Source organism: Panthera uncia, chromosome B1 (genome assembly GCF_023721935.1).
Source record: "Panthera uncia isolate 11264 chromosome B1, Puncia_PCG_1.0, whole genome shotgun sequence".
Taxonomy (NCBI): domain Eukaryota; kingdom Metazoa; phylum Chordata; class Mammalia; order Carnivora; family Felidae; genus Panthera; species Panthera uncia.
The window spans coordinates 32168899-32190819 of NC_064811.1; the positions used below are offsets into that span (position 1 = coordinate 32168899).

General features: G+C 36.9%; 1 protein-coding gene across 3 annotated transcripts in view; it reads right to left on the bottom strand.

Moving 5' to 3' along the window:
* Positions 1-21921, bottom strand: part of UGDH (UDP-glucose 6-dehydrogenase) — a 30759-nt gene continuing 8838 nt past the window's right edge. For all 3 annotated transcript variants that reach the window (XM_049631960.1, XM_049631962.1, XM_049631961.1), the window contains exons 3-12: positions 16792-16893; positions 11625-11825; positions 11320-11517; positions 10703-10850; positions 7173-7267; positions 5295-5425; positions 4914-5047; positions 3659-3750; positions 3439-3549; positions 1-960 (exon numbers count right to left, since the gene is read on the bottom strand). In XM_049631960.1, coding sequence (XP_049487917.1) covers positions 850-960; positions 3439-3549; positions 3659-3750; positions 4914-5047; positions 5295-5425; positions 7173-7267; positions 10703-10850; positions 11320-11517; positions 11625-11825; positions 16792-16893 — 1323 coding nt within the window. In that variant the 3' untranslated portion in view covers positions 1-849. The remainder of the gene's footprint in view (positions 961-3438; positions 3550-3658; positions 3751-4913; positions 5048-5294; positions 5426-7172; positions 7268-10702; positions 10851-11319; positions 11518-11624; positions 11826-16791; positions 16894-21921) is intronic.

Here is a 21921-nt window from a genome sequence, read left to right on the forward strand (position 1 = left end):
TGCCTTTTAGTCTTATTTGGATCGATTGGAAATGAGCAGTGATGACATTCTTGGGCTAAAAAACCAACAACGCAGCTCGTTCAAACAAAAGGAGCAAAGGAACATTACCCAAACCAAACTTATAGGGTCACTTGTAACATGGAAGCATAGGAAAAATGTTCTAAGCACATCCAAAAAAGAAAGAAAAGGGAAGAAAAGAAAGAAAGAAAGAAAGAAAGAAAGAAAGAAAGAAAGAAAGAGAAAGGAGAGGAAAGGAGAAAGGAAGAAAGGAAGGAAGAAAAGAAAAGAAAAAAGCACAAGGCCCCATTCTATCCACTGAATTTTCCCTGTCTGTTCAGAGAGACAAGAAATGGCTTGGGAAACACCTTACCCAATTAAGCCAGAAACCTCTAAGTCTCCAGGACACTTTATGAAAGGTTAACAGGTTTAGCCCAGTGTTTAGGACAGCAATTTCACGGTTTAAAATATATATATTTAATAACACGTAAATAAACCAATGATCAGAAAAACTGAAGAGTGTACATGTGATATTAAAGTGCTGCCTATGGACATTTTATAAAGTAAAAAGTGTTTTAGGTTTAATCTGTATTTTACAAAGATCGACACCATTAAAACCAACATGATTATTTACCACTCGTCCAATCACTGAGGTAACAAAATTACAAAAATATGTAAAAAATATTCTAGATTCATAATACCAGATATGCTAATTCCCATATAGCTAGTATAAATTTGATTAAAAAAATAGTTTTGTTTCCTTAAAAACACTTGGTTCATTTACCATTTAATATCAGATAGATAGCTGCTATCCTAAAGTACCAAAAAATTTACAAATAAAAATGGCAATGACTATACTCTGGGTTTCTTGTTCGGTGGATCCTGAAGGCTAAACTTTGGAATTTCCCCCGAAGGCGCATATGGAATTCTCTTTGAAGACACCTTTTTTCCAATTGTTTCAATCTAGGGGGGAAAAGAAAGATTTTAGAAAGAAAACCTATTATTTCCTTTTAAAATCAAAAGAGGGTCTCAAGTTTTCTGGGTTGCTATGAAAGATTTTTGGTTCCTTCTGTATTTTTCATGTTTCTAGAGTCAATCTACTCTCCACTCTCCAAATTTACAGCTAGACACTCTTACTCTTGCCATTCCCAACACCAGACCCCCTCAGACTGAGGACAGACTCACATGCCACCACTGTGTCAGCAACATGGATGAAAGCAACTAACAGACAAGATTCCAGTGCAATCAAATTCTCTCTCAAACTCTATTCTCACATCTGTTCCCTTATTCTAAAAAAATTTACATCAGCTTGAGGGACCTGGGTGGTTCAGTCAGTTGAGCAGCTGGCTTTGGCTCAGGTCATGATCTCACGGTTTGTGAGTTTGGGCCCCGCATTGGGCCCTGTTCGTGCCCTGTCTCTCTCTGTCTCTCAAAACTAAATAAGTGTTAAATAAGAATTGTTTTTTTTTTTTTTTTTAATTTACATCAGCTGTAATAGCATAGATTTCAGGAGTTCAGGCTTCAGAGTCTAAAAGGCCCCAGCTGGATTCCTGATTGATAATTGTTGTGTCAACTAAGCTCTCTAGATCTTTCTTCCTCATTTGTAAACAGTGTTACTACCACTTACTTCAACAGGTTGTGTTATGGAATAAATTAGATAAAGTGCCCAGTGCAGTGGCCGCCATACAAGTCAGCCTTCAATAAATAAGTGGTAGTCTATTTTTATTTTGCATATTACATTTTAAACTTTTCCTCATATATCTAAAATCATTAATCTTATCTTTAAAGACACTGCTTCTTTAACAATCATAAATTTAGCTCTTCTCTATAGCAAAAATATACTATACAATTTTCACAAATGTCTTTTGAATTAAAAATTAAGAGCACCTGAGTGGCTCAGTCAGTTAAGCGTCCGACTCTTGATTTTGGCTCAGGTCAAGATCTCATGGTTTGTGAGTTCGAGCCCTCCGTCGGGCTCTGTGCTGACAGTGTAGAGCCTGCTTGGGATTCTCCTCTCCCTCTCTATCTGCCTCTCCCCTGCTCATGCTCTCTCCTTCTCAAAATAAAGTAAAAAAAACTTTTTAAAATTAACTATATAATTCTGACTCAAAGGGTTTTTGCTTTGTATTAATCATTTTAGTGACTTACAAATTCCCTTTATTTAGTGATTCCATTCCTCACTTTTCCCCCATTTTTTAAAAATCCGTACTCAGAAAAGTTAACTTTTATAAGAATCCAAACTTATATTACCTATCTTCTCCCTTAAATGAGTAACACAAGAATGCAAGAAAATGTGTTTACGCCTTGGAAGTAATCTTTAAAAAATAACATTGCTTCAGTTTAAGTCATGACTGGGAAAAGCAGTCATGCTGTTACTCACTAAGGAGGGGTGCAGTAGAAGAATCCCCAAGGTCCCTGATGGAATGTTAACAGACAAGGACGTCATCTGATTCTTGCTGCAAGTGAATCTCTCACGAATGAGAAATGAGCACTGAATTCTATAAGAAGGATCTTTAACAAGTTGGTGACAGGTTAAGAGAACCAGATCCAATATTCTGAACAGCAGATAAAGCCTTCTGGGTACCTTTCCAAGAATGCTGGTGCCGAGCAAATGCACAAGAGCCAGCTCTCAACACTCCCCCCTCCCTGCTCTGCCCAGGGACTATGGGACTATGCTGACTACAATCTCCTGGCGTAATTCTTCACCCTCCCAACCTCCCCTCAAGCCTCCCACCCCCACGTACACACTGCTCCGAGGAAATGGAAAGTACCTCCTTATTAATACTCTTGGGACCCTTGGTAAAATTGAAATAGATGCAACATAAAGGTACTGTTCAGGTTTCTGTCAGCTCTCTAAACACTCCATTTAGGTAGCAAACTTTGAATTAAAAAAGGGCCAGTCCCACTAAAGCTCCCATACTTCTCGCTCAGACCTCTCAGGCGCTAGAACAGTGCTGAGCACTCAAAAGGTATAGGATCCTATGCAATATGTGACAACTACACTGCATTTTGCAGTTTTCAAAACATTCAGATAGGAATAAGTGGCCTGGCCCCTGAGGGTGTCAGTGTGGTGCAGATAGTTCATCAGAGCAGCGTGGGTGGCTCTGGGAAGAAAAAAAAATTCTTTTAAATTGTATATTTTCTTACTTGATCTTTATATGAAGTAAGACAAGGTACATTCTATCCCTATGTAATAGATAACTACTGACTCCTAGATACCATGTAAGGAAGACCAATACTGAATGATCTTGAGATTACAAATTAAGGAGGGAGTGGAGTAATTACACAAATCGCATAGAGATTTTCCAGAGAACTGACATGTTGCCCCCCTGTTATGTTATTGCTAAAGAAGGGAATATTAAAATTCTACAACTCAAACCCACTAAAAAGCAAATGACCAAACAAACAAAACAAAACTGGTCCGGGATCATAATTAATTACCTGGAAGCCAATGGTTTGTAGTTCGTTGTGGAGCCCATCCAAGACACGTCGTCCATCAAAGATAAAGGCTGGCTTCAGCATTTTTTTATGAATGCGTTCATAATCCAATTCCTATAAAGACAGAAATGAAACAATTAGAACATATACATGAACACATACTCAACCCCTACTGATACCAGAATACTTCTAAAATTTTCTTTCATAGTACTTGTCACCTCACCTTAAACATGTCCCACTCAGTGCAAATAACCACAGCATGGGCACCATCACATGCTTCATATGGATCCTTGGAAATGGTCACGAGCCGGGACACTATAACAACAGCAACAAAAAATTGGCAATAAGAAGGGAATTATTTGAAATTACGCATTTTAATACTAGGGTTACTAGGACGGTCTGACAGAAGTGAAATAGTCTGGTTGAAGTGAGAATGAGAGTAATGCGGGGGGGGGGGGGGGTGGCGCCTGGAGCACCTGAACCTTACCCTAGAAGCATCTCCTTGGAACATCTGGGGCTTCTTAGGGTATGTTGGAAAAATCATCAGACCAACACACAGCTAATAAAATCAAAGTTGATAGAACAATGTCTAAGAGTTTAATTTTAGAGAAATGAGGCAGAAAAGAAGGGCTACCAATGATAAAAACAGAACAACCATGGAAGCAGCACAAATGTCCATCAACAGATGAATAGATAAGGAAGCTGTACCATACACACACACACACGCACACACACATATATACACATACACACATACATATGCATACAGCAGAATATTACTCAGCCATCAAAAAGAATGAAATCTTGCCATTTGCAATGACATGGATGGAGCTAGGGAGTACAATGCTAAGTAAAGTAAGTCAGTCAGAGAAAGACAAATACCATATGACTTCACTCATATGTGTAATTTAATAAACCAAACAAGTAAAGGAAAAAAAGGGAGAGAGAGAGAAAGACAAACTAAGAAACAGTCTTAACTATAGAGAACAAACCAGAGGGGCAGGTGGGGGGAATGGGTGAAATAGATAAAGGGGATTTAGACTGCACTTTATCACAAAGAGCACTGAGTAATGTATGGAATTGTTGAATCACTATATTGTACATATGAAACTAATACAACATTGTATGTTAACCATACTGGAATTTTTTTTTAAGTTTATTTATTTATTTTGAGAGAGAGAGAGAGAGAGAGCCAGGGGGAGGGACAGAGAAACAGGGAGAGAGAGAATCCCAAGCAGGCTCTGTACTGTCAGCATGGAGCCTGATGCAAGGCTTGATCCCATGCACTGTTGAGCCCATGACCTGAATCAAAATCAAGAGTTGGATGCCTAACTGAGCCACCCAGGCACCCCTAAAAAAATGTTTTTAATGCAGCATTTCATTAAGAAACAAAAACAAAAACAGAACCACCAAAGGTTTCTAGAGAACAAACAAGTTTTAGGCCCATATTCAGTGATTCATAAGACTCAAAGCCTTACCTTGGTCATCCTCTGAAACTCCTGGGTGAGAAAGATCCACAACTATTTGTTCCCTTGGTACTTTTGGATCATATATATGGAGATGTGCACCTTCATCCATCAAATATTTGCTGATATATATGCTAGAAGATTCTCTAAAGGAAAAAACATCAGTATTGCTAGGGAGTATAATGAAACAAAATGGCATATATTCTAATACCTAAGGAGTTTGTAGAGGGAAAATTCTATTTCTTGTGAGGATACAGATGTTCACTTTACTTTTATTCTTTATACTATATATATGCACATATATTTCACACACACACATCCACTATCAAAAATCAAAATAAGATGAGCAGTTAGTACTCTCAAAGGGGTTGAAATATTTTTAAGAACTGGTACCTCGTATCACCGGTGTCCTTTTTGAATGCAAATCCCAAAATAGCTATCTTCTTATCAGTTACTGTATTAAACAGACTGTCTATAATCCGGGAAGCAAATCTCCTTCTCTGGTAGTCATTCATATCTATGACCTGAAATTACATGTACAATTATACAATGTAAACATGTACAATTAGTGCAGTTAAAAGAGGTGAAGCCTATGCCACACACTGCTCACAGTTTTATAGTACTATTGTATGCATACCAGCCTCATAAAGTAACAGGAGGCAAAGATTAAACAACCTCTTCAGTATCTATTAAAAATTAAAAAAAAAAAAAAAAAAAAAAGAATTACCATCCCACACTTAAAGTCATCCTGAAAATTTTCACTTGGCTTCCATGCACCAACCTCAGATGGGATGGATGTAAAGATGAGGAGCACAGTTAAGTTTCAACCCCACTTGAGATCCAGCTATAATAGCTGAAAAAAGGCACAGAGAAAACAGAGTTCTCCTTTGCCAACTTTTCTAAACCCTATGGAAGCAAGGCTATAAGCAATCAAATCCCAAAGCCCCCCCACCACCCTTGCCATATACGCTTACCCCTCACCGAAACTGAGTGGAAGTAGAAAGTGAGCAGAAAACAGTTGAACAATGCAGAGTTATAGCTTCCTCTTGATAAAGCATAGCACTCCTAACCCTTGGCTAAGTTTTTAACTAAATATTGTAAGAATAAAAGTCTCTGCTCGCCTAACCCTTTACTCTCCTAAGAGTCTATAAACAAGACTTCAGGAGCACCTGGGTGGCTCAGTGGGTTGAGTGTCTGACTTCGGTTCATGTCATGATCTCACGGTTCATGGGTTCGAGCCCCATACGGGCTCTCTGCATCAGCACAGAGCCCACTTTGGATCTTTTGTCTCCCTCTCTCTCTGCCTCTCCCTCGCTCACACTCGCTCTCTCCATCTCTCAAAAAAAAATAATAATAAACATTAAAAAAAAAGTAAAAATAAATAAATAAACAAGACTTCCTATTGGTGGCCAGTATATAAGGAAAGAGACTAGTTTTTATGTGTTTTTTTTTTTTTTTAAGGCACTGAATTTCTAGGGGCTGTCTCAAAACCTGAGAGCTCGTGAAATGAGCCCAGTGTTGGAAAATCAAGACTTTATCTGCATTTTGCCATGATGGACAGGAAGCTAAAGTCATCATGCTGGATTGAATGAAACAAACTTTTACATTGTACATTTTCCTTAAAAATGTACATTTCCTTATACTGTCACCCACTGCTGAAATCTAAAAAACTACAGAGTTGCAGAAAAAATATTTGGGAAAGATATGTATACCGGCTGGTATCTTGGACATATTACTTAACGTCTCTAAGCCTCAGTTTCCTCACCTAGAAATGGGGAATATTAGTGATGAGGACTAAATGAAATATGCAAAGTACCTAAGAAAGTGCCTGGCACAGGGAAAGCACTCAATTAATGTGAACTCTATTTTCAGTTTGGGAAGGGTCTTTAATTTTAGCTCTGTGAATCTCAAAGGGACAAAACAAATATCAACACACACAAACCACCTTGAAAGCATTACGATACAGGTTCTTCCTTTGTTATGATTGTCTGCCTTTTAGGATAGAGAAGAGTTGTAATTAATAGTTCTTGCTTTACCCTGAGAGCAAATGTGTTATAAAACTAGAAGACAGATAGTTTATCAGAAATTTCCATCAGAGTTGATTAGCAAAAAAGACAAAAACACAGAAGCCCAATAAGTAAACCTAAAATAAAGAAACTGAATATAATGTTTGAGTTCCTGGAATAAATAAATTCTGTCAAAAACATCTCACAAAGGGTGACATGTTTTAATCAGAAGTTAAGCAAAAGTTGTGACTAGAAAGATTGATACCTGCTGCCAATACCGAGCTACTTCAGGCAAATTCAGAGCCTCACAGAGATAAACCAAATTCAGAACATCTTTCTGAAAGCAGCTTCCACCAAAACCTGAAGAAAAAAGTGACAGTATTTTTATTTAAGAACCACAACTGAATCATGTGACAAATCTGTCACACTAAATCAGAGGGCCTAAGCTAGAATTTTTTTTTTCTTTAAGTAAACTCCACCCCACACATGGGGCTCAAACTCACAACCCCGAGATCAAGAGTTGCATGCTCTACTGTATTAGAGTTGCATGCTCTACTGTGCCAGTCAGGTGACCCTATGCTAGGATTTCTAATAATAAAATTTAGATGTTGGAAAGTTATTGGGTTTAAATAATGTGTGAAATTTGCAAGCAACTAATCAACTCTATAAATAATTTCTAGATAATCTTCTAGTAAATGTTTCATTATGGCTACATTTTCTATGTTATTCCTTATTCATCTGGTATCACTGCCCCACCTCTCTTAGTTTAGCACTTAGTTTAGCACAGGGCTGGTAAAGTTTTATGGGACAAATTGTAAATATTTTAGCCTTTGTGGGCCACACAATCTCTGGCACAAATATTCAACTCTGCCTTTGTAGCTCAAAAGCAGTCATAGACAATATGTAATAAAATTGGCATGGCTGTGTTCCAATACAACTTTATTTATAAAACAAGCTGGGGACCAATTTTAGCCTGAAGACAATAGTTTGCCCACCCTGTTCTAATACAATTCAATATACAGTAAGGATTGGCATGTGCTTTGGAGCCCAAAACACCTAGCCACTCACTAGTTGTGTGACTTACAGCAAGTCGTGAACATTTCCCTGATCCCTAACCATCTCTATAAAGGACATACAAGCACCTTCTTAACAGGCTATAAGGATTAATAAATGAGATATATAAAGTACTAGTTCAGAACTTGTTGCATAATAGACCTTCAATAAATAGTAGCTATTTTTTTTTAAACGGTAGCTTAAAGAAAATACTAAAAAGATAGAAAAGGGCAGGGAAACGAGAATTGGGAAATGGCATTAGGCCCCAGAAACACACGAAGGGCTGCCTATGGCCTAATCTATAAAACTCTATTTACCCTTAGATCAACCATGTTAACTTATATCCAAAAACACAACCAATTCTCATTATCTACTAGTTACATTCTACAAAAATGCCACAAATGTGGAATTAATGAATACTAAAGCATTGTTCCTAGGCGAAATAAAGAGTTAGGTTCCTGTGAGCTTATGGTCACATTTCACCAACAAATTGATACATAATCATTTTACTTTTATTAAAAATGTATTTTATTTTATTATACTTAGACTTTTTAATGTTTTTATTTTTTTTGATTTTCAATTTTAATTCCAGCATAGTATATATACAGTGTTATGTTAGTTTCAGGTCTACAATACAGTGATTCAACAATTCTACACATTACTCACTGTCCATCATGGTAAGTGTAGTCTTAATCCCCTTCATCTATTTCACCCCATCCACTTCCCCTCTGGCAGCCATAAGTATGTTCTCTATAGTTAAGAGTCTGTTTCTTGGTTTGTCTCTTTTCTCTTTTGTTTGTTTTATTTCTTAAATTCCACATATGAGTGAAATCTTATGGTATTTATCTTTCCTTAACTGACTTATTTCACTTAGCATGATACTCTCTAGATTCATTCATGTTGTTGCAAATAGCAAGAGTTCATTCTTTTCTATGGCTGAGTAATATTCCACTGTGTATATGTATATATATGTATGTGTGTGTGTATATATATATGTGTGTGTGTGTATATATATGTATATACATATATATACATATACATACACACACACACACACACATATATATGTATATGTCCATTGATAGATTAATGGATAAGGAAGATGTGGTGTGTATATGTATATATACACATATATATATATGGGTTGCCGCCATATCTTGCCTAGTGTAAATAATGCTGCAATAAACAATAGGGGTCGATATATCTTTTTGAATTAGTGTTTTTGTATTCTTTGGGTAAATACCCAGTAGTGGAATTACTGGATCACATGATAATTCTATTTTTAATTTTTGAGGAATCTCCATATATTGTTTTCCACACTGGCTGCAATAGTTTTTATTCCCCCCAACAGTGCACGAGTGTTCCTTTTCCTCTGTATCATTGCCAACATTTGTTGTTTCTTGTATTTTTTAGTTTAGCTATTCTGACAGGTGTGAGGTGATATGTCATTACGGTTTTGATTTGCATTTCTCTGATGATGAGTGATACGGGGCATCTTTCCATGTGTCTGTTTGCCGTCTGTATGTCTTCTTTGGAGAAATGTCTGCTCATGTCTTCTGCCTCCCCCTTTTAAGTAAGCTCTATACCCAAAATGGGGCTCAAACTCATTACCCTGAGATCAAGAGTTGCATGCTCTACCAACTGAGCCAGCCCAGTGTCCCTGTTCTTGCCCTTATGAGTTTAAAGACACTTTATTTAATATATATTATTGATTCATTAATATTAAATTCATAGCCAACAGCACTATAACTCATGCCTGAATAAAGCTTATCTAACCACAGTATTTTCTCTGTGAGGTACATCAGAGTCTCCTGGCACTTCAAAACACTAGGCAGCACTTTGCAATATGCCTGAGGGCCATTTAGAAAAGTGAAACCACCAATAAAAAGCACAAAAATGTAAAAAATGTGACACTAAATAGACCACAAAAAAAAGCACTTGTTTACAGAATGGGAGCTGAAACAAGAGCATTGCCTTATGCAACTTCAGCTGGAAATGTCTGTGTTGGGTGACTCAAATTTTTTGCTGCTGTGTTGTGTCTGCAAACGACCGTGAAAGCACTAGGAGCACTGATTTTGGGATTAAAAATAAATTTTAGCAAATAGGATAATTCAGAAGTACAGAACTGGCAACTAATAAGGACCGACTTACTTCACCCAGGACACATTTCCAAAAGTATATTAGTAGGCAAAGTAAATGATAGGAAATTTGTTTCCTGTTTGCTTCAGTAAGGTATTGAGTTATTTCCTATGTGGTCTCTGGAACTTACTCTTCCTAAATGTTCGAACTGAATACCAATTAATGCTCCTATAACAGTGAACTCTGTTTATCCTCCTAATCAATCAGTAATTATTAAACAATATAAGTTAAATTATTGCTGCACTTGGGAAGTTCCAGATAGGTTGAAGATGTCACATGAATAACAGTATCATTATTTTGAGGGCATCAAGTTAAACAAAGATTTCTTTGGGGCGCCTGGGTGGCTCAGTTGGTTAAACGTCCAACTTCGGCTCAGATCATGATCTCACAGTTTGTGAGTCTGAGTCCCTCCTTGATCTCTGTGCTGTCAGCACACAGCCTGCTTCTGATCCTCTGTCTCCCTCTCTCTCTACCCCTCCCCACACACTCTCTCTCTCTCTCTCTCAAAAATAAATAAATATTAAAAAAAAAAAAAAGACTTCCTTAAAGTTAGAGACCCAGCTAAATGAACCTATTTTATGTACAGAAAAATTTTCAATTTACCAACACTGGCTTTCAGAAACTTATTTCCAATTCTCTGGTCCATTCCAATGGCTGTTGCCACCTCTTCTACATCAGCCCCTGTTGCTTCACAGAGGGCACTTATAGAGTTAATACTGCTGATCCTCTGGGCAAGAAAAGCATTTGCTGCCTTCGGGCGGGGGAAAAAAGGAAAAGTACAATGAGTTAAAATGGCAATTTTAAATGTCTGGATTATATTTCACTGAGTTGATACAAACTACTGAGGGAGATATAAAAGTTACTGATGGCCTCAATTTGAGGAGGCTATGAATGGGTTGGTAAAGGAAAATGTTTTAAATTCGAGAAGAAAGATGATTAAGAACGGGAGTCAAAAAGGGAAAGAGGGATTTTTAAGACTACAATTTTAATGAACCCTTCATTTTATGTTATATTTTATTAAAATTTAGCACTTTCCAAAATATTTTATACCCCAATATTTGATTTCCCTTGTGAAAATTATTTCATAATGGACAAGAATATTGTCTTCAAAAGCATACCTTTTATTTAATATTAAGAAAGTACCTGTGTGGCTTATCAGGCTTAAGAGAAATAAGTCCTTGGCTTTAAATTAAATGGAGAATTGAATGCTCTATACCAACCAGTTTGGAAAGTTCTGAAGACCAAGTATTAGTGGTGAGGATCTTTTCTCTGGGAACCCAGTGCTCATACACAGCACACAGTGCCTGCACAGCTCTCTGGCCCTCTGGCGTTTCATCCCCTCCTATCAGTACTCTGTCTGGGTTCTTCAGGTCCTTGATGGCTGTTCCTTCCGCCAAGAACTCAGGGTTGGACAGTACCTAGAATCCCAATGCAAAGCAAAGTTGTAAGCCTAGAATTAACCATGGGCAACTATAAGCAGCAATATTTACATAGTATCAGGTTCTAACGCTTCCTTTTTTTATACCTGTAAATTCAAGTTGGGTTTTGTGTTTGCATCAAATATTCGACGAATACTTTCTGCTGCCCTCACTGGAACTGTGCTTTTCTCAGTCACAATTTTGTACCCATGTGAGTTTTGCACAATGCGTCTGGCACAAGCCTCAATATACTTCAGATCTGCCGCACGGCCTTTCCCCATTCCATAGGTTTTGGTTGGAGTGTTCACCTGATGAAAGCATATGGGATTAAGAACAAAGTATCTGTGAGATATTCACTGATTTCAAGATAAACCCTGAATCATCAATTAACTAGTTAAATGCGAAGTTAACATCATTAGCTTTAATTTAACCCTCTATTAATTCCATAGAAATAATACATTTTATAAATATAATCACCAGACAGAACAGCCTGAAGCATCAACTCATTCAATAAATTTTTGTTGATAAGCTACTATATAGTGACAGATATCAGGGAAGGCAGGTTGCAAGCTAAGCCCTGGAGACATAAAGATGAATGAGACTGTTCTTGTCCTAAAGGAGTTCCCAATCTGAAATGAAATGTAAGTTTTCTTTCCTCTCTTTATTGTACGTAATAAATTATTATCCTGGTCTTTATTTTATTTTATTTTATTTTATTTTATTTTATTTTATTTTTTAATGCTTTGTTTTAAATTTATTTTTGAGAGAGAGAGAGAGAGAGAAAGAGCACGCAAGTTGGGGAGGGGCAGAGACAGAGGGAGAACAGAGGATCTCAAGCAGGCTCTGCGCTGCCCAGCAGAGAGCCTGATTGTGGGGCTTGAACTCACAAACTATGAGATCATGACCAGAGCTGAAGTCAGACGCCCAACCGACTGAGCCACAAGGCACCACTATTATCCTGGTCTTTGTTTTTTAATTTAAAAAATTTTATTATTTATTTTTATAATTTACATCCAAGTTAGTTAACATATAGTGTAATAATGATTTCAGGAATAGAATTTAGTGATTCATCATGTACATACAATACCCAGTTCTCATCCCAACAAATATCCTCCTCAATGTCCCTTGCCCGTTTAGCCCATCTCCCCCTCAACAACCTGCCAGCAACCCTCAGTTTGTTCTCTGTATTTAAGTCTCTTATGTTTTGTTCCCCTCCCTGTTTTTATATTATTTTTGCTTCCCTTCCCTTATGTTCATCTGTTTTGTATCTTAAATTCCACATATGAGTGAAGTCATGATATTTGTCTTTCTCTGACTCCTTTCGCTTAGCATAATACACTCTAGTTCCATCCACATAGTTGCAAATGACAAGATTTCATTCTTTTTTATTGCTGAGTAATATTCCATTGTATATATATACCACATCTTCTTTATCCATTCATCCATCGATAGACATTTGGGCTCCTTCCATACTTTGGCTATTGTTGATAGTGCTGCTATAAACATTGGGGTGCATATGCCCCTTTGAAACAGCACTCCTGTATCCTTTGTATAAATACCCAACAGTGCAATTGCTGGGTCACAGGGTAGTTCTATTTTTAGTTTTTTGAGGAACCTCCATACTGTTTTCCAGAGTGGCTATACCAGTTTGCATTCACACCAGCAGTGCAAAAGGGTTCCTCTCTCTCTGCATCCTTGCCAACATCTGTTGTTGCCTGTTAATTTTAGCCATTCTGACAGGTGTGAGGTGGTGGTATCTCACCGTGGTTTTAATATGTATTTCCCTGATGATGAGTAATTTTGAAAAATTTTTCATGTGCCTGTTAGCCATCTGAATGTCTTCTTTGGAAAAGTGCCTATTCATGTCTTTTGCTCATTTCTTCACTGGATTATTTGTTTTTTGGGTGTTGAGTTTGATAAGTTCTTTATAGATTTTGGATACCATTTTCCTAGTCTTTTAAACCAAATTTTATTTTTAATTAAAAAAAATTTTAAAGTTTATTCATTCATTTTCACAGAGAGAGAGCACAAGCAGGGGAGTGGCAGAAGGAGAGAGAGATTCCCAAGCAGGCCCCACATTGCCAGCATAGAGCCTGACTTGCGGCAGAAGCCACGAACTGCAAGATCATGATCTGAACTGAAATCAAGAATTGGTTGCTCAACCAACTAAGCCACCCAGGTGCCCCAAAACCAAATTTTAAGTTCCTTTTCTATCCTCCTTGTTTATAAACCTATATCCATAGCTTTTTACAAATATTTGCAATATCATTCACAAATGTTTTCTTGGCTCATTAAAGCTAGACATTATCTAGCATCTTTAGGATTTCCAATACTATAATAGAAAGAAAAATAAACCATGTGACTGGGAGTCTAGGCATTTACTTTTGGCTTAGCTATACCATGTAACCTTAGAGACATGTGGCTGCCTTTGCTTCAATTACCTCATTGGAAAACGAAGATACTATGCTCTCTCTAAAATCTAGCAAGTGGATTTTTATAATGCTTTGGTAAAAATCAAAGCACTCTGAAAAGGCTAAAATTCTATACAGGAATAGTTTTTGAACCAGTAGTAAGTATACCAATTCTTTTCTCTTGACAAGCTTATAACCTAATGGGAGACTAAATAAAGGAAGCAAGCCAAAACAAATAAAAACTTGAAAGTTGCGTGGAGGTGTGAAAAGCAGGAGAACGAAAGTTGTTTATATGCATGGGATGACTTAGGAAAACCCTGAGACGTGGAAGTCAGGGTGCACCAGAGTATGGAAGAGCCAAGACAGCTAACAGGATAAGATGGAACATGCTAAAGATGAGAGAAGATCAAACAGCTTTCCCTGGCAAGGTGCTCTGGAGATGACAACTGAAAACTGATTCATATGAAACTATTCCTACCTGGAATCTGTCTAAAAATAACATGGGGTAGGAGGCAAAGGAGAGAAGTAGCAAACAAAACAAGATCAGCCATGGTAACTGCTGACAATGGGCAAAGGGTAAATAGGGGTTCATAATATTATTGTCTTCATCTTTTGTATAAATTTGATATTTTCTACAACGAAAAGTATACAACAAATAAATTTTTAAAAGCTGATCCAGAGAATGATGTGAACTCAATGTGAGTTATACAGTAATAAATTACCATAATGGGTATATACAGTAACAGCTTGCAAAGATTCAGGACAGCTCAGGCTAGATCTGCAGAGGCAAGTATAAATTAGCTATCTGGCCAGACTACCCCCTAAGGTGGATTCTATTGCTTGAGAATATTCTTTCTGAATATTTTTTACAGAAAATTCCCCTACTCTCACTCGAGGCTCTAGTTATTCTAAAGTTGGACTAACATAACTTCTTTTTTAAAAATATTTTTTTAATGTTTATTTATTTGAGAGAGAGGGAGGGAGGGAGGGAGCAGGGGAGGGGAAGAGAGAAGGAGACACAGAATCTGAAGCAGGACCCAGGCTCTGAGCTGTCAGCACAGAGCCCAACACGGGGCTCAAACTCACTAACCATGAGATCATGACTTGAGCTGAAGTCGGATACTTAACTGACTAGCCACCCAGGTGCCCCAAGGATAACTTCTTAATTTTATCCAAGTACCTAGCTACTCCAAAATCTTTTCTCATTTTCTATGCCTCTACCCTAACCTTCTGTAAGCTTAAGTAGTAGATAGGTAGGCAAGTCACAGAAGGTGACACCAATTTCTCTGAAGTAATTAATGCCAAAAGAGAGATTTAATTCATAACAGTTTTACCACAGGCTTCATTACTACTTTCTTCTGGAGTTAACATATCTTAATAGTATTTCTTTTGTCTCATCAGTCATAAAACTCTTAATTCAACAACTTATAATCATTAACAATATGCATAATCAATTCGACAACATCTACCCTCTATGGACCCCATGATATTTCTTTCCCTTAGTTCATGGAGCTCAGTCAAAACTTACAACACTGGCTTTCCCTTTATTCTCTAAGGCCCTAAAGGTCTTGAGTCATATAACACCCTAGCTCAGCCACAAATTCGTGATTACTATACCATCAGCCACAGAATATTTGAGTAAATGGCTACCAGGACAGCAAGAAGTAAAATACTTGGTTCAAATATTACATTACCGGAGTTTACTCCTAAGCATTGATTCTATTTTTTCATTACAAAGGTACAACAGACTAGTCGTATCATGAGCTAAGATACCTGTGGACTAGCCTGTAACCTAACCAACCCAAGCCAAGTTCCAAAAAGTTAATTAAAAATGACTTCTGGTAGGGTGCATGGCTGGCTCAATTGGTAGAGCATGCAACTCCTGATCTCAGGGTTGTTAAGTTCAAGCCCCACACTGGGTATAGAGATTACTTAAAAATAAAATCTTAGGGGGACCTGGGTGGCTCAGTCGGTTAAGCATCCAACTCTTGATTTTGGCTCAGGTCAAGATCTTACTGTTCGTGAATCAAGCCCTGCACTAATTGGACTCTGCACTGATTAGCATGGAGCCTGACTGGGATTCTTTCTCCTCTCTCTGCCCCTCCCCAGCGCATGCTCGTGTGCTCTTTTTCGTTCTCAAAATAAATAAATATAAACTTAAATGCACACATTCTCTCTCTCTTTAAAATAAAAAAATAATAATAAAATGACTTCTGGAACAATTATAAGTCATCTAGAAAGGACAGTCCCATAAGTTTGCACACACACTTTACCTGGTTCTCTTTACCTCACCTCTACCAAGCAGTGGTTCAAACAAGAAATGATGACATACATACACTATTACCACATGGGCTCATACGTTACCAACACTTCCTAACTCTAGATCCCAGACTAGAACTTTCTCCAATTATTTGTTCAGTGACTGGAAGTGATGCATTTGACCAGATGATTATGGGGTATGGTGAAGTGTTGGACAAAATGACAACCTAAATTCAACTGGACTCTATATTAAGCAATGATGTGGATTAATACCAACGGATTACTATTAAAACACAATAAAACTTCTATGTAGACAATAATGCATTAAAACTCACATAGCAAGGGGCGTCTGGGTGGCTCAGTCGGTTCAGTGTCCCACTCTGGCTCAGGTTATGATCTCATGGCTTGTGGGGTTTGAGCCCGTGTTGGGCTCCGTGCAGACAGCTCAGAGCCTGGAGCCTGCTTCAGATTCTGTGTCTCTCTCTCTCTCTCTCTCTGCCCCTTCCCCACTCACACTCTGTCTCTGTCTCTCTCTCTCTCAAAAATAAATAAACATTAAAAAGAAATTTTTAAAAAACCTCACACAGCAAAAGAAAATACTTACAGAAATAAATACAAGATCAGCTTCTTTAATGGCATCATCAATATCGGTAGAAAAAAATAGATTTTTTCCTCGGCAGGATTCTACCACTTCTTTTAGCCCTGGCTAAAAAGAAAAAAGAAGGAGTTGTACACACAGTTTACCAGTCATATGAGATAATCTAAGTGTACAGAATTACATTACAACACATATTTGAACTACACCGGTCTGCTTATACGTGAATTTTTTTTTCAATGAATATAGTACCATATTGTCAATGTATTTCCTCTTATGATTTTTTTTTAATATTTATTTATTTATTTTGAGAGAGAGAGAGAGAGTGAGCAGGGGAGGCACAGAGAGAAAGACAGAGAATCCCAAGCAGGCTCCACATTTGTCAGCGCAGAGCCCAACACAGGGACTGAACACAGGAACCATGAGATCATGACATGAGATCAGGTCATGCTGAGCCCAAGAGTCGGACATTTAACCGAATGAGCCACCCACGTGCTCCTTTTATGATTTTCTTAATAACACTTTCTTTTCTATAGTTTACTTTAAGAATGCAGTATACAAAATAGGGTCAACGCCCCACACCCCCACAGGGTCAACTGTACATCTTTATAGGGGCTTGCACTACTAAAACTCTTCTGATTTTGGTTCACCTTCGATGAACTACTCTTCATTGCTTCTCTATGGCATTTTCTTCTCCACCTACCATCAAACGTTAGCGTTTTCCTGGGTTCTGTCCTTGACTAATGCTCTGTTCTCTCTACAGACTCTTCTTGGGAGAGTTCAATTACTCTGATTTCAACTACTACCTGTACATTCCTAACTTTACACTTCCAGCCCTGAATCATTTGCCTAAACTTCTGATACATATCCAACTGCCTCCTGAACATCTCTACTTGGATTTCCCAAAGCCTCTATAACTAAGTAGGACAAAACAGAACTTGCCATTTTATCTCCCACTATCCTCCGCAACATCCTGCATTCTTGAACTCAATTAGTAGCACAATCATGCACCTGTCATCCAAATTGGAAACCTGGATATTATTCTTGATTCCTTCCTCTCCTTCACCTTTCTTTAAGAAAGTATTTTTAAGGCTTTTTATTTATTTGGGGGGGGGGACAGAGAGAGAGAGAGAGAGAGAGAGAGAGGGAGAGAATCCCAAGCAGGCTCCATGCCAACCCCATAAACCGTGAGATCATGATCTGAGCCGAAATCAAGAGTCAGACCTTAACCAACTGAGCCACCCACGTGTCCCCTTCATCCTTCTTTTATGATCAACAATCAAGTCCTATCATTTTTCCTTCTAAATATTTCTCTAATTAGTTAGTCTCAGAGTAGATGGAGTGATGGCAGAACAACTCTCAAGGAGACTGGGTACTCAAAGGGGCATATTAAATGCTATAATTACATATTGTAGTATTTCTCTATCAGTGACCATGAGTTAAACATTAGTCACAATTAGAGACTTCTGACCTGAAAACATAGTATTTACAATGAAAAATCAATGCCACAGATTTTTATAATTATCCTTGAAAACAAGTATTTATTTGGTCATTGGTTTTTAAATGCATTATAAGATAAAGATTTACAACAACAAGGTGATTACAAAGGTGTTCAAGGCTGCTCTGGACATAAAAGTATTCTTTTGCCTTGTTCAAGGTAGGTAAGTATAAAGTTACAACTAGTAACAACAAATATAAGCTACTCAATAAAGCAATTCAGAGAGCATTGTGAATTCCAGTTAAACCCGCCATTTGTTTTTTCTTCTTTTATAATTCTTCCTGTTTGACATTTCACGTAACATTTTACATCTCCAATATGGCCAAGAAAATGTATAGGAATACATAATTTTACAACATAAAATAAAGAAATAAAAACAGAACAAAGGCCTAATATATCTTTGAAAATGGAAAATTGGGTCACACAATTCATTCCCCAAGTTGTTGTTGCTTTTTTTTAAACACAACTTACAGAAATCACCTTTATTTTCTGATTTATAAATTCCTTAAGTGAGCATCTTTTAACTGATGTCTAAGAAAGCCTGAAGTCATTCACTTGCTAAGAGGAAAATCATTCTACTTGCTGAGACAATTCCTTCTAGAATTTTAAAGTAGCAGTGTCATGTTTTTAACCTCCAAAACCAGTGGATTTTGGAAAAAGATTTCATTTCTTTTGTAGGCTACACTAAATAGCACAGAACTAAAATAGCTGCTTATGGTATCATCTAATTTTCTGGAATAGACATATTAAAATGACATAAAAAAGGCACCTGGGTAGCTCAGTTGGTTAAGCGTCTGATTCTTGGTTTCAGCTCAGGTCATGATCTCACAGTTTGTGAGATCGAGCCTGGTGTGGGGCTCTGCACTGACAGCACGGAGCCTGCTTAGGAATCTCTCTCTCCCTCTCTGTCTATCCCTCCCCCACGCACATGCGTGCTCTCTTTCTCTCAAAATAAATAAATGGATTTTTTAGAAAATGACATAAAAATAAAACTTAAGCCAATACAATTATGAGATTTCAAGGTTTTGAGAACTCAGACATTGCTTCTAATGAGTTTCTAATGAGCACCTCTAGCTAGACTTTCAAATCCTTTATATTCTTTTTAAAGAGATTTAAAGAAGAAAAACTTTATCTACAAAATAAAAGCACAAAAATAATAAATGCTTGTTTCTTTGTTTATAAAAGGTTATTGAGAAAAAACAAGTATGATATGGAAAAGAAATAATTTTAGATCTTAACTCTCTCAATCTAACTATATATCCCAACTGGATTCAGTGTCAATGTACAACATACTTTTTTTTTTTTTTTAAGAAGGCTTATGCTCAACATGGGGCTCGAACTCCTGACCTCAAGATGAGAAGTCAGATGCTCTACCAACTGAGCCAGTCAAGTGCCCCTATTTTAAATTTCAAGCACTGAAGTCTTAGGAAGAAGAGTTTCAGATTTCAATTAATATAAATAGTAACATCTACAATAAGAATCTGGTCATGAAATATGCCTGGCCAACTGATTTTTTTGTTTTCTCCAAGAAAAATGTCAAATTCCAATACATTATAGATAGCTTATATTTTTTCTAATTCAGGATACCTTTTTTTTTGTTTTTAAATAAAATTTGTATTGAAGTAAAACAAAATACATAAAAATGCATATATATTAGTATAGAAAAGTATATAGCTCAATTTTCACAACTGAACACACTTGTGTAACCACTATTTATAATGAGAATTATAACATTAACTGTAAATCAGAACCTGCAGTATGCCTGTGCCCTCTTCTAGTCACTACCACTGCTCAAATTATAATCATGCTGAATTCTATAATCAGAGATTAATTTGCTTATATTTAAATTTTATGCAAATGAAATTATACAGTATGTACTACTTTGTGTCTGGCAACACAACACTTTGGGAGAAGTTAACCATATCCTTTCTTAAATTTTTTAAAGTTTATTTATTTTGAGAGAGAGGGAGAGAGCACGTGTGAGTGAGACAGGGTCAGAGAGAGATGGGAGAGAGAATCCCAAGCAGGCTCTGCACTGGCAGCACAGAGCCCAGTGCAGGGCTCGATCTCACAAACCGGGAGACAATGACCCAAGCCAAAACCAAGAGTCGGATGCTTAACTGACTGGGCCACCCAGGTACCTCAAACCATATTCCTGCATGTAGGAGTAGTTTCATTGATTTTCAGTGCAGTATAGTATTTTATTGCAGGATTATGCTATAATTTGTGTATCCATTCCAACACTGATTAACATTTAGGCTGCTTCCCATTTGGGGCTATTATGAATAGCACTGTTAATATCTGTCTTTTGGCCACACATATGTACGCATTTCTATTGGATATACACCAACAAGTGGATTTGCTGGGTCAGACTCTGCATATTTTCAGTTTTAGTAAATACTGCCAAGCAGTTTTGAAAGTGGCTATACCAGTCTACATTCTGACCAGCAATGTATAAACGTCCAATTGCTCTAAATCCTTGTTGACTCTTAATATTGTCAGTAGTAGTAATTTTAGCCATTCTGACGGGTGCCCTTTGTTTCTGAAAACTAGAGTACGCTGCTGGCAGAACTGATTACTGAATGATTGGGTACAAATATGGGTTTCAAATGATTTGCAGCCCTTTTATGGTTATCAGAATTCTAAAACTCTTATGTTTCCAAAATGTTTTTTAAAATTTTCCAAAGCCAAATATAGTAGTAATGTCATAACAGGGAAAGAAATGCTACAGCACTAAAGTACTTATAGAACTATTATGGGTAGTTCATTCGGTAGAAAAAGAAAGGGTAAAGCACAAACAGAAGGCACAATTCAGAGGTTTGCTTTTCTGTTCTAAGTGTGATTCCGATAGGATTAAATCCATGATGTTGGGTAGCTACTATTCTGTGGGTGCTTTTTCATGGATTTCTATATTTCATATGCCTATAAACCTGGTTGAGACTTCCCTTCCAAAGGACTAATACATTTAAAGACTATGGTTGATAACAATCTTACAAATAACAAAGTTTTCCTGAAGGAAAAAAGGAGAATATATTAATGTTGGGAAGAAAATGCTACCATCAAATTCTCAAATGCTTCTCTGCTGGGTTTCAAAAGCATAATATTCATGAACTCATTTTACAGTGAAATTTTAAAAAATGGGATCCACATAGCTTAATAAAATAGAAGCATATTTTCCTAACTATACACTATCTAAATTCACAGAAGTTTTGAAATTTCAATTAAACAAATTTGTGATACTAGGTACTAGATATAAAAGACATCATTTATCCACCCACGGTTTACCTAAGTACAATAACACCCAAATATAATAGACTTACATGAATTAATATTATAAACATCCACAGTTCTACCATTTTAATTTTATAGAATACCCTTTTAAAATTTTACTATTTACAATATGGTAACCATATTAACAGACAAAATGAGAAAAAAGACGAGAGAAAAAAATTACCCACATTCTCATTGCACTAATACAACCATTATTAATATTCTAATATATTTTCTCCCATTTTCCCTGGGCATACTTGACATAACTATAATTGTAATGTCCATAACACTGTGGACCTAGATTTCTCACTTAGTATCTTATCAGCTGTAGTCATAGATTTCTACATTAATAGTAATTTATTTAACAAAAA